The 13656-nt window shown below is 48.6% G+C and overlaps 1 protein-coding gene across 2 annotated transcripts in view; it reads left to right on the top strand.

The window, feature by feature from the left end:
* IL34 (interleukin 34) overlaps positions 1-13656 on the top strand; it is a 76674-nt gene that overhangs the window by 50404 nt on the left and 12614 nt on the right. For both annotated transcript variants that reach the window (XM_050772790.1, XM_050772789.1), the window contains exon 2: positions 11613-12040. In XM_050772790.1, the coding sequence (XP_050628747.1) occupies positions 12013-12040 (28 nt within the window). In that variant the 5' untranslated portion in view covers positions 11613-12012. The remainder of the gene's footprint in view (positions 1-11612; positions 12041-13656) is intronic.

Here is a 13656-nt window from a genome sequence, read left to right as displayed (position 1 = left end):
TTTGAATCTGACTTTTTTCAGAGACTGGGAGGTTTGATTCTCACGGTTGCTGCAAGGATAAAAAGGTATAATTATTTTGCTATGCTCTATTTAAAGCAATCGGCACATGGTCAGCACTCAGTATATACCAGTTCTCAGATTTTGCTAACTGCTTTTCTGTGGTTTGACATGTAGGTGATTTCCAGGTTTTTTTGTGTTGTTTTGTTTTGTTTTGTTTTTTGCTTCAAGTGTAAACAGCAATGCAGTGGATATCCCAGGCATTCAGCTTTGTTTTCTTCTTTAAAATTATTTGAGAGTATATTTCTGGATCTTTCTCTATGCTACAAATCAGTGTAAAAAGTGGACCCATGCACTCTGCTAGAAGCCACGGGCTGCTTTTGAATTAGCCCTGCTTCCAACCAGAGGGAGCTCTCTGGGAGGTTTGAAAACCGGAATCAGGGCCGGGCGCGGTGGCTCACGCCTGTAATCCCAGCACTTTGGGAGGCCGAGGTGGCCGGATCACGAGGTCAGGAGATACAGACCATCCTGGCTGACATGGTGAAACCTCGTCGCTACTAAAAATACAAAAAAAAAAAAAAAAAAAAAAAAAAAGCCGGGTGTGTGTGGTGGCGGGCGCCAGTAGTCCCAGCTACTCAGGAGGCTGAGGCTGGAGAATGGCGTGAACCTGGGAGGTGGAGCTTGCAGTGAGCCGAGATCGTGCCACTGCACTCCAGCCCGGGTGACAGAGCGAGATCTCTGTCTCAAAAAAACAAAACAAAACAAAAAACTGGAATCGGGCTGGGCGTGATGGCGCATGCCTGTAACCCCAGCACTTTGGGAGGCCAAGGTAAGAGGACCACTTGAGCTCAGGAGTTCAAGACCAGCCTGGGCAATTTAGCGAGACCTTGTCTCTAAAAAAGAATTGTAAAACTTAGCTAGGCATGGTGGTGTGCACTTGTAGTCCCAGATACTTGGGAGACCAAGGCAGAAGGATCACTTGAGTCCAGGAGTTTGAGGAAACAGAGTGAATACCCTATCTAAAAAAATAAAGAAAAAAGAAAAAAAGACAAAAACTGGAGTCATCCCCTTCCCTGGGGAAACTTTCCTGACTTCTGACCCCCCCCACTCTCTCCCTGGTCCCCTGATTGGTGGTTTCTTATCCTCCCAATAGCTGCATAGGCTTTCCCATGATATTTTATACTTGTTTATTATTTTTTTGAGACAAGGCCTTTCTCTGTCACCCAGACTGGTCTCTCTCTGTCACCCATGGCTCACTGCAGCTTGGATCTCCTGGGATCAAGCTTCTTGAGTACCTGGACTGTGGGTATGCCACCATATCTAGCTAATTACAAAAAATTATTTGTAGAGATCAGGTCTCACTATGTTGCCCAGGCTGGTCTCAAACTCCTGGGCTCAAGCAATCCTCTTGCCTCAGCCTCTGAAAATGCTGGGATTACAGGTATGTGCCACTGCACCAGCCCAGTTCGTTTGTTTGTTTTGAAACAAATAAACTGGTTTAAGTAGAAAAAAAAAAGTGAATGAATGCAGGGAAATCTATCTCCGTGTGGGTAGGTCTGGCCCAAGGGTGTTGTGGTAGGCACCTGGCTCTAAGTCAGGAAATGCTGACTAAGGCATCGCGCTGTTTTGGTGATTCTGTCACTTGTAAAGCTGGCATGGATTTCCATGTTTTGTTTCACCTGAGAACACTCCAGCTCGGGAGATGCTCTTGGGATATGGTGTGGCACTGAGCTTTCCGGATACGCTGACATTGATCACAGATAGGTGGCACCCACCAGAGGTGTACAGCCTGGATCCAGGAGTGTATTTGATCAAATTCATTCAGATGTCTTTGGGTCGTATGGGAAAATGCATGTCCAGAACCCAGCCAATCTTGTTTGAGAAGCAGGCATTTGGAAACAAATTCCACAGGCCTGGAGACTATCTGATTTCAGGCAGAGGCCAGAAATAGGAGGAAAGCACAATATTCCGTTTATATCAGACATCTTGGCAGAGCTGTTCATCTGCTGCTGCCTCTGCTTGCCTCGTGAGGAAAGGCTTGATCAGAAAGCGAGATGAATTAGAATATCACATTTAGCAGCCCTCAGTGAATTAATGGATCTAGGCATTAAGCGGCATTGGCTGCCAACATCAGCGAAGAGTGGAGCGCAGTTGTCATGTGCCTTCTGTTGAAAGAACACAGCACTACTTGTGTCGTGACAAAGGGCTTCAGCCTGAGCTTGAGCCTGTTCCCACTGCAAACATGCAGAAAGAGAAGACAGAGGAGGCCAGGTGGGGTGACTCATGCCTCTAATCTCAGCATTTAGGGAGGCCAGGGTCAAGGATTGCTTGAGCCCAGGAGTTTGAGACCAGCTTGAGCAACATAGTGAGACCCTGTATCTACAAAAAATAAAAATAAAAATTAGCCAAGTGTGGTGGTGCATGCCTGTGGTCCCAGCTACTCGGGAGGCTAAGGTGAGAGGATCACTTGAGCCCAAGAGGTAGAGGCTTCAGTGACCTGTGATTACGCCACTGCACTCCAGCCTGGGTGACAGAGGGAGACCCTGTCTCAAAAAAAAAAAAAAAAACACACAGCACACACAGAGGAACATGTTCAGACGTGAACCATGAATCTGCAATCAGGAAACTCTAGGCTACAGACCAGGGACACTTATTAAAAGAAAAACTTTAGAAAGAATAAATTTAATAGTTCATTATCATGATCAAGTATTAGGTACTGTACATAATTGTGTGTGCTAGACTTTTTGTTTTGTTTTTTCGCTCTGAGACAGGGTCTCACTCTATCACCCAGGCTGGAGTACAGTGGTGCCATTGTGGCTCACTGCAGCCTTGGTCCCCTGGGCTCAAGCAATCATCCTGCCTCAGCCTCCTGAGTACTTGGGACTACAGGTGCACACCACCATGCCCGGCTAATTTTGTATTTTTTATTTTTGTAGAGACAGCGTCCTGCCATGTGACCTTGTGTCGACTGTAATCACAGCACTTTGGGAGGCTGAAGTGGGTGGATCCCATGAGGCCAGGAGATCGAGAGCAGCCTGGCCAACAAGATGAAATCCTGTCTCTACTAAAAATACAAAAGTTAGCCGGGTGTGGTGGCGGGCACCTGTAATCCCAGCTACTTGGGGACGTAGAGGCAGGAGAATCGCTTGAACCTGGTAGGTGGAGGTTGTAGTGAGCTGAGATCTTGCCACTGCACTCCAGCCTGGGCGACTGAGCAAGACTCCGTCTCAAAAAAAAAAAAAAAAAAGTTAATTTTAAAATGTATATATTTCAATCAAAGTTATTTTTAAGTCAGGCCTCTTGAAGTATAGTTAATGTACAGTAAAACTCATCCTCTTTAAGCATACAGTTTGGTAAATTTCAACAAATAATATACCAACACCTCATTCAGGATTTAGAGCATTTCTTTCACCTCCCAAAATTCCCTTGTGCCCCTTCTCAGTCAATCCCCTTCCCCACTTCCCATTTTGGGATGTCACTGATCTAATTTCTGTTCCTGGAGTTTCGCTTTTTCCAGGAAAGGCTGAATGTACATTCAGGGTATATAGGTATATACTCCCAGGTATATACTCAAGAGAATTGAAAACATTGGCCAGGCGTGGTGGCTCACACCTGTAATTCCAGCGCTTTGGGAGGCCAAGGCAGGCAGATCACTTGAGGTCAGGAGTTCGAGACCAGCCTGACCAACATGGTGAAGCCCTGTCTCTATTAAACATTAAAAAAATCAGCTGGAAGTGGTGGTACACTCCTGTAATCACAGCTACTTGGGAGGCTGAGGCAGGGAAATCACTTGAACCTGGGAGGCGGAGGTTGCAGTGAGCTGAGATCACACCACTGCCCTCCAGCTTGGGCAACAGAGTGAGACTCAGTCTCAAAACAACAACAACAACAAGAAAATGTTATGTCTACACAAAAACTTGCACATGGACTTTCATAGCCACATTATTCACAATGGCCAAAAGGTGGAAACAGCCCAAAAGTCCACCAGCCAAGGGCGCTGTATACTTAAAGAGGGTGAGCTTCACTGTCCATCTGTTACACCTCAATAAGCCTGACTTTGAAGTAACTTCAATGGATTGAAATATATAAATTTAAAAAAAAATTCTTTCCCTCCATGCCTCCCTCCCTCTCTCCCTCCCTCCCTCCCTTCCTTCCTTCCCTCCTTTCTTTCTTTCTTTTGTTTTTTTTTTCCTTTTTGAGAGGGGATCTGACTCTGTTGCCCAGGCTGGAGTGCAGTGGCATGATCATGGCCTGTTGCTGCCTCCATCTCCCCAGATTCAAGTGATCTTCCCACCTCAGCCTCCTGAGTAGCTGCGACCACAGGTGCATGCCTCCATGTCCGGCTAATTTTTGTATTTTTTGTAGAGACAGGGTTTTGTCATGTAACCCAGGTTGGTCTTGAACTCCTGGGCTCAAGTAATCCACCCCCTGCAACCTCCCAGTGTTGGAATTACAGGCGTGAGCCACTGCGCCTGGACAAAATTAATAATTTCAAAATGACACTGAAAATCCTCATTAGTTACCTTTGGAGGAAGCCAGAAAACAACACAATCTGAAATGGACAAAGAAAATGTAGGATATTCATGCAAGGGAGTATTATTTGACAATAAAAGGAGTGAAGTATGGATACATGCTGTGTCTTAGTTTACCTGGCCTTCCATCACAAAATACCATAGACTGGGTGGCTTAAACAATAGAAATGTTTTCTCACCGTTCTCTGGGCTGGAAATTTGAGATCAGGGCACCAGCAAGATTGATTTCTGGTGAGGGCTCTTCTCTTGGGTTGCAGATGGCCACCTTCTCACTATGTGCTCACATGACCTGTTCTTTGTGTGAGTATGGGAAGAGACAGACAGAGCGAGCGCACTCTGATGTCTTCTTTTTTTTTTTTTTTGAGACTGAGTCTCACTCTATTGCCCAGGCTGAAGTGCCGTGGCGCGATCTCGGCTCACTGCAACCTTCGCCCTCCGAGTTCAAGAGATTCTCCTGCGTCAGCCTCCTGAGTAGCTGGGATTACAGGCACCTGCCTAATTTTTGTATTTTTAGTAGAGACGGGATTTCACCATACTGGTCAAGCTGGTCTTGAACTACTTACCTTGTGATCTGCCCGCCTCGGCCTCCCAAGGTGCTGGGATTACAGGCGTGAGCCACTGCACTTGGCCCGATGTCTTTTCTTATAAAGGCATTATCTCACCTTGAGGACCCCGTCCTTGTGACCTCATCCAAGCCTAATTACCTCCCAAGACCTCATCTCCAGGAACCACCGCATTAGGGGTTACAAATTCAACAAATGGATTTTGGAGAGACACAAACTTCAGTTCATAACATGCTCCAAAATGAATGAACCCTGAAAACATGCTAAGTGAAAACACGCTAAGCGAAAACACACTAAGCGAAAGAAGCCAGACATGAAAGGTCATGTATTGTGTAATAAATCCCATTTATATGAAATGTCCAGAATAGGCAAATCCATAGAGACAGAAAGAATATTAGTGGTTGCCAGGGACTGGGAGGAAGAGGGAATAGGGGGTGACTACTAGTGGGTTCAGAGTTTATTTTGGGGGTGATAAAAATGTTCTGTAATTAAATAATGGTGACTGTTGCACAATATAGTACAGTAAAAAAAAAAAAACTCCACAAAGTTGTAACTTTATTTATTATTTATTTTTATTTTTATTTATTTATTTTATTTTGGGATGGAGTCTCGCTCTGTCACCCAGGCTAGAGTGCAGTGGGACTACCTCGGCTCACTGCAACCTCTGCCTTCTGGGTTTCAAGTGATTCTCTTGCCTCACTCTCCCAAATAGTTGGGATTACAGGTGCACACCACCCCGCCTTGCTAATCTTTTGTATGTTTAGTAGAGATAGGGTTTCGCCATATTGGCCAGGCTGGTCTCGAATTCCTGACCTCAGGTGATCCACCCACCTTGGCCTCCCAAAGTGCAGGGATGACAGGCGTGAGCCACCGCACCGGCTGTTGCGCACTTTATTTATTTTGAGACAGGGTCTTGCTCTGTCGCCCATGCTGGAGCCCAGTGGCATGATTATGGTTCACTGCAGCCTTGACCTACCTGGCTCAAGTGATCCTCCCACCTCAGCCTCCCAAGAAGCTGGGACCACATGTGCATGCCACTATACCCGACTAATTAGAAAAATTTTTTTTGGTAGGTACAGGTTCTCACTATGTTGTCCAGGCTGATCTCACAGTCCTGGGCTCAAGCAATCCCCCGGCCTTGGCCTCCCAAAGTGCTGGGATTACAAGTGTGAGCCACCACACGCAGCCTGTGCACTTTAAAATTGTAAATTTTATGGTATGCAAATTATATATTGATTTTTAGAAAGAAAAGTACTTAAGAGGCACATCAGAGATTTAAAAAATAACCAGGGAAAAATTGAACATGGATTCTCTATGAAATCATATTAAAGAGTTATTAATTTGAGGGTTGTGTGATAATGATATTGTGATTATATACTTCAAAAATCCCTACAAACTGGTGAAATGGCATGTTTGAGATTTGCTTTAAAATATTCCTGGAAAAAAAAACTGGGGGATGAGTGAAACTGGAATGACAGAAGATTGATCATTTTTTTCTTTCATTTTGAGACAGAATCTCACTCTGTTGCCCAGACCGGAGTGCAGTGGCACAATCTTGGCTCACTGCAACCTCAGCTTCCTGGGTTCCAGTGATTCTCGTGCCTCAGCCTCCTGAGCAGCTGAGACTACAGGCGTGCACCACCACGCCCAGCTAATTTTTGTATTTTTAGTAGAGACAGGGTTTCACCATGTTGGCCAGGCTGGTCTCAAACTCCTGATCTTTCATGGACAATTCTGTGGAAATAACTTTTTTGTTTTTCTTTTGGTATTTTAAGTTGTTTTTTTTCCCCTTCTCCTTGTCGTTTATTCTGCCTCAAGTGATTCACCTGTCTCGGCCTCCGAAAGTGTTGGAATTACAGGTGTGAGACACTGCACCAGGCCAGATTGACAATTTTTGAAGCAGAGTAACAGCTTTATGGGGGTCTGTTATACTATTCTACCTTGTTTCAGTTTGTTTAGACAACTTCCATTATAAAAAGTTGCAAAAAATAGGCCGGGCATTGTGGCTCAAACCTGTAATCCCAGCACTTTGGGAAGTTGAGGCGGGCAGATCACGTGGTCTGGAGATCGAGACCATCCTGGCTAACACAGTGAAACCCCATCTCTGCTAAAAAGTACAAAAAATTAGCCATGTGTAGTGGCGGGCCCCTGTAGTCCCAGCCACTCAGGAGGCTGAGGCAGGAGAATGGTGTGAACCAGGGAGGCGGAGCTTGCAGTGAGCTGAGGTCACGCCACTGCACTCCAGCCTGGGCAACAGAGTGAGACTCCGTCTCAAAAAAAAAAAAAAAAAAAAAAAGGTTGCAAAAAATAAATAAAATATGACAGAGGAAAAAAAAAAGTCTTGGCTAGTCCTGAATTCTAGAAAGTTGCTCTTCTAACTGAAGATCCTGAGCTGGGTCCTATGGAAAGGACAGCATACTTTTGTCCTCAAAGTCCTCCTGACTGGGGACTGAGCTTCAGTCTGAGAGAAGCTATCTAAACCACTCCTAGAAGTTGTTTTTATTTGGGGCTGAACCAGTGTACGGAGCATTTTGGGGATGGTGGACCTTTGTGGTGTATCAGTTAGCTCCTACTGTGTAACAAACCACCCTAACACTTAACGGCTTAAAATAAATAAATATTTATTATAGCTCATGATTCTATGGGTGGACTAGGATGCTGGGATGACTTGGCTGGGGCCAGCTCATCTAGGATAGCCTCCATCAAATGTCTGGGGCTTCAGTAATGCCTCCTCTGGCAGGCTACCAGGATTACTTACATGATATGAAGGCCCCCTGGCAGCAATAGAGGGAAAGTCCCAATGTCCAAGTATATCCCATTGGTCACAGCAACTCACATGGCCAAGCCCACCTCAGCCTTGATCTCCTAGGCTCAAGCGATCCTCCTGCCTCAGCCTCCCAAGTAGCTCAGACTATCAGCCAAGCCCATGCTAGATCAGTCAAGTACAGCCTAGATCAGACAAGCCCAGCCTAGATCAGCCAAGTTCAGCCTAGATCAGTCAAGTACAGCCTAGATCAGCCAAGCCCAGCCTAGATTACCTAAGCCCAACCTGGATCAGCAGAGCCAAGCCTAGATCAGCCAAGTCCAACCTAGATCAGCCAAATTCAGCCCAGATCAGCCAAGGACAGCCTAGATCAGCCCAGCCCACCCTGGATCAGCTGAGCCAAGCCCAGATCAGCCAAGTCCAGCCTAGATCAGCTAAGTCCCAGCCAACCTGTCATTCATGAAAAATAACACATGATTGTTTTCAGTCACTGTATTTTGGGGTGATTTGTTACACAGCAAATTGAGTGGGTGCTTGGGGTTTCTCACAGGCTGTGTGTGTCCTGAACATGAAATTGCACCACCTCTTAAGGGCTGGGGCACAGGCTCTGAACTGCCAGGATTCTAATTCAAGTTCCATGTTCCCTCCCTGGGGAGGTGGTCTCGGTTTTTGGACAGGGGACAGAGGAACCAAAAACAAAGCGTGTGTCTTAGGAAAGGAGCGGGGAGTGAAGCCCACAGGATGAGCAGGGCCTTACTGCCCCAACTGGTGGACATCGCAGTATAGGTCTAGCAAGGTAATTTATTTTTTATTTTTGTTTTTTGAGACAGTGTCTCATTGTATTACCCAGGCTGGAGTGCAGTGGTGCGATCCTAGCTCACTGCAGCCTTGAGCTCTTGGGCTCAAGCAATCCTCCTACCTCAGCCTCCCGAGTAGCTAAAATTACAGGCATGAGCCACCATACCTGGCTAGGGATTTTTTTTTTTTTTTTTTTTTTTTTTTTTTTTTTTGAGATGGAGTCTCACTCTGTCACCCAGGCTGGAGTGCAGTGGCGTGATCTCAGCTCACTGCAACCTCTGCCTCCTAGGTTCAAGCAATTCTCCTGCCTCAGCCTCCCAACTAGCTGAGATTATAGATGCCTCCTGGGTTCAAGCGATTCTCCTGCCTCAGCCTCCTGAGTAGCTGGGATTACAGATGTGCACCACCACGTCTGGCTATTTTTTGTACTTTTAGTAGAGAAGGGGTTTTGCCATTTTGGCCAGGATGGTCTCGAACCCCTGACCTCAGGTGATCTGCCAGCCTTGGCCTCCCAAAGTGCTGGGATTACAGGCGTGAGCCACTGTGCCCAGCCTAAATCTGTTTTTTATTTGTTATTTTTGACTTACGATGGGTTTATCAGGACTTAACCCCATCAAGCATCTGTGTTAACTCCTGCAACAATATGGCTGGTTCCCAAATGCAGTGTCCCAAGTGAAAGAAGCCAAAACAAAAGGCCACACACTACAATTGTATTTATCTGACATTCTGAGAAAGGCAAGCATGCTGGACAGAAAACAAATGAGTTGTTGCCTAGGGCTGGGGCTGGGGGAGGAGCTGACTGAGAAGCCGCAGCAGGGAATTTTTTGGGTAGATGCAAATGTTTTGTATCTTGATTATTACAGTAGTTACACAGTTCTATGAATTTGCTAAAAACTTTTAGAATTGTATACTGAAAAGGGTAAAATGTAGTATATGTAAATTAGCCCTCAATAAACCTGAAAAAGTCCCCAAATGAATGTAACAGCAGGGGAATTGCCAGGGTGGGATGGAGGAGGAGGAGGAGGGGGAGGGAGAGGAGGAGAAGGAGAAGGGAGGAGGAGGAGAATGAGGAAGAAGAGGAGGAGGAGGGAGAAGGGAGGAGGAGGGGGCAGAAGGAAGGAGGATGAGAGAAAGAAGGGAGGAGGAGGAAGAAGAGGGGGAGGAGGAGAAAGGAGAAGGAGGGAGGAGGAGGAGGAAGAGGAGGAAGGAGGAAGAGGAGAAAGGAGGAGGAAGAAGGAAGAGGAGAAAGGAAGAAGAAGAGGAGGAAGGAGGAAGAGGAAGGAGGGAAGAGGAGGAGGAAGAGAAGGAGGAAGAGGAGGAGGAAGAGGAAGGAGGAAGAGGAGGAGGAAGGAGAAAGAGGAGAAGGAAGGAGGAGGAGAAAGGAGGAAGGGGAGGAAGAGGAAGGAGAAAGAGGAGGGGGAAAGAGGAGGAAGAGGAAGAAGGAGGAAGAGGAGGCAGAGGAAGGAGAAAGAGGAGGAGGGGGAAGGAGGAGGAAGAGGAGGAAGGAAGAGGAAGGAGGAGGAGGGAGGAGGAGGAAGGAGAAAGAGGAGGAAGGAGAAAGAGGAGGAGGAAGGAGGAGGGGGAAGAGGAAGGAGGAAGGAGGAGGGAGGACGAGGAAGAGGAGCAGCAGCAGGTAGCGACTGGGACTGAGATTCAGGGTGACTGCATAAGGGATTAACTTGAACAACCCATGTTCTCTCTATAAGGCCCTGCCTGCCTGCTGGGCACCTCCCAGGGTAAGGGCCAGCATTCTTTGGTGACACTATGGATCACACAATGAAGAAGATGCAAAAGTCATACCTGCTCTCCCCCAATGGTGTCACTCTGTAGCCATTTCCCCCCACCAGAGGGGAGACAGGGAGGAGGCGAGGGGATGGAAGAGAACTAAATCAGAGACGGAATTCCAGCCTCATCTGCAGAACGGACACAATGGTCCAGACCTTGCAGAGTCCAGAGGGGCAGATGGGAGGACCATGCACACGTGCTGAGCCCTGTGTGGGTGTCCACTTTTGGGAGCAGCCACTAGCCCACAGGGTGTGAATTCCGGTCACACTTCTTACAAGCTGTATGACCTTGGACAAGTGTTTTAACCTTTCTGGGCCTCAGTTTCCTCATTGATAAACTGAGATTTTGTGCTTCCATGAGATTGCTGTGAGATTCAATAAATGTAAAGACCTTTGTCCTGGCCAGGCATGGTGGCTCACGCCTGTAATCCCAGCACTTTGGGAGGCCAAGGCAGCAGGTCACTTGAGTCCAGGAGTTTGAGACCGGCCTGGCCAACATGGTGAAACCCCATCTCTACTAAAAATACAAAAATTAGCCAGGCATGGTGGTGCGCATCTGTAATCCCGGCTACTTGGGAGGCTGAGGCAGGAGAATTGCTTGAACCCGGGAGATGGAGGTTGCAGTGAACTGAGATCACACCACTGCACTTTAGCCTGGATGACAGAGTGAGACTTTGTCTCAAAAAAAAATTATTTTTTCTTATTTATTTTTATTAATAGAAATGAGGTCTTACTATGTTGCCCAGGCTGGTCTCGAACTCCTGGGCTCTCACAATCCTCCCACTTTGGCCTCCCAAAGTGCTGGGATTACAGGCATGAGCCACCACGTCTAGCATTCTTTTCGGAGTGGGAACTCATCGGCTTTTTTAACCTGTCCTGCAGCCTGAGTCATTCATGGACTCTACCACGGCCCTCAGTGTGTGAACTCAAACCACCTGTTCATTCTTTGGTCCTGCTTTTGTTCAGGCCCCAGGCTGCCAGCTGGTGTCATCGTAACTCACTCATGGGCCAGGGCTGCTTGGACATTCTGAAGTCATTTCTCATGTGAGCCGTGTCCAGCTGCCAGGGCCGGGTGGTCCTGTGCAGGCTGTGGGTGCGGTGTGCACTGTGGCTGATGGCTGAGTGGCAGTGCTGCTCTTACATAATCAGTTTCTCTCCTCCTTTCTCTTCCCAGAGCCAGATTTCACACTGAGCAGCTGCAGTCGGAGAAATCAGAGAAAGCGTCACCCAGCCCCAGTTTCCGAGGGGCCTGACAGGGACTCTCTCCTCCTGCTCCTTGGAAAGGAAGACCCCGAAAGACCCCCCAAGCCACCGGCTCAGACCTGCTTCTGGGCTGCCATGGGACTTGCAGCCACCGCCCCCAGGCTGTCCTCCACGCTGCCGGGCAGATAAGGGCAGCTGCTGCCCCTGGGGCACCTGCCCGATCCTGCAGCCTGGCCACTCCTCCAGGGCCAGCCTTCCCTGACTCAGTGGCCACCTCTACTGCCCCGAGGCCATGTAGGCCGTACTTAGGCCTCTGTGGACACACTGCTGGGGACAGCGACTGAGCTCTCAGGGGGACGAGGAACACCACCATGCCCCGGGGCTTCGCCTGGCTGCGCTGTGAGTACTGGGGGGTCCCGGGGGAGCTGCCCTGGGAGGCCTTGGCCTAGATCCAGGATCTGCTGTAACCATAGCAACCAGGGCATTCTTGCTGGTGAGAAGTTGCGATGCTTAACAGTCGGACTGCAGACATCCTCTGGGATTCCCACGGCCAGCCTCTGCCTTGTCTGCCGCTGACTTCAGGCTCTGACGGGCAAGCTGAGTGGGCGGTTCTGGCTGGGTGGGCGGTTCTGGCTGGGTGGGCATGGTCCTCAGGGTGGTCTTAGGTCGGGGCAGGCACTGGGGGTAGGTGGCAGCATCTCACCTTTCCAGGCTTGTGAGCGCTGGGGAGCCCCGTGCGGGCAGCAGAGGCAGAGTCCTGGGTGTGGCCGGTGGGGGGTGGGGCGGGGGCTGGTGAAAGTGTCCAGGGATCCAAGACCCACGGCAGAAGAGCATCCAGGTGCCTGGAGAAGGCAGCCTGGTCCCCTCCAACCCTCCCTCCTAACAGAACAGAATTAAAAAGCAGAACGATAACACTGTTGGTAAAAAGAAAAATAAGTTGAAATGAGGACAGAAAGGAAAAAAAGGATCTGGAAGCCTCTCATGCCTACTGGGTGGGAGGCCAGACCAAGATCCCCTGTCTCCAAGATTCAATTTAATGGACTCAAATTCAACACATTTTTCTGGTGCCTCCCACGTGCCCACTGCAGAGTCACTGCCATGACAACAAGGACCTTGCTGTCTCGTGCCTCTGTCTCCAACGCCTGGCACAGGGTTGAGTGCTCGGGAATTGTTTGAGGTTCGGGGTATGAGCCTGCGAGGGATTCAGAGAAGAGCTGGGTCCACCCTGGCCCTTGAGAAAATATACAACAAAGGGTTGGGACATTAGGGACGGGTGGAAGGACTCAGCTGGACCCAATGTTCTGGAAGCCCCTAGGTCATGAGAAGCAAGAGTGCAGTGTGGGGGAGGGGCTGCTGGAAATGGTCTAGAAGGTGGGGTGGTGCTCACACGGGTAGACCTGGGGTCGTAAGGCCGGTGTTTCAGGGAGAGGGGCCAGTGTGAGCAAAGGTTCGGCGGTGGGATGGTGAGGCCAGGCTGGGAGCTGGTTTGGACCCAGTTGGCGGAGGCCTTGAAAGCCAGGCAAAGCGTGCATCCCTCCCCACAGCAGGCAGCCCTGGAGGATTTGAGAGCCGGGCGGGGGTGTCGTCATGATTGGGAGTTCCTCTGCTCTTGAAGATGAGTCTGGCGGTGTTTGTAGGAGTTGCTGTTGTCGCCGTCTGCACAGGAGGGAATAAGGGTCATTCTGGAGGTGGAGGTGCGAATGAAAGGCAAGGGATGCTGGGCTGGTGGCTCACGCTTGTGATCCCAGCGCTGTCGGAGGCCAATGCAGGAGGATGGCTTGAGGTCAGGAGTTTGAAACCAGGCTGGGCAACATAGCGAGACCCCATCTCTAAAAAAAGGAAAATTAGCCAGGTGTGGTGGCATACATCTGTAATCTCAGATACTCAGGAGGCTGAGGTGGGAGGATCACTTGAGCCCAGGAGGTTGAGGCTGCAGTAAGCAAGGATTATATCACTACACTGCAGCCTGGGCAACAGAGTGAGACCCTGTCTTTTTTTTTTTTTTTTTTTTTTTT

The sequence above is a fragment of the Macaca thibetana genome, chromosome 20, assembly GCF_024542745.1.
Source record: "Macaca thibetana thibetana isolate TM-01 chromosome 20, ASM2454274v1, whole genome shotgun sequence".
In the NCBI taxonomy this organism is placed as follows: domain Eukaryota; kingdom Metazoa; phylum Chordata; class Mammalia; order Primates; family Cercopithecidae; genus Macaca; species Macaca thibetana.
Note: the sequence above shows the minus strand (reverse complement) of the source record. Positions and strands in the feature narration are given on the sequence as shown.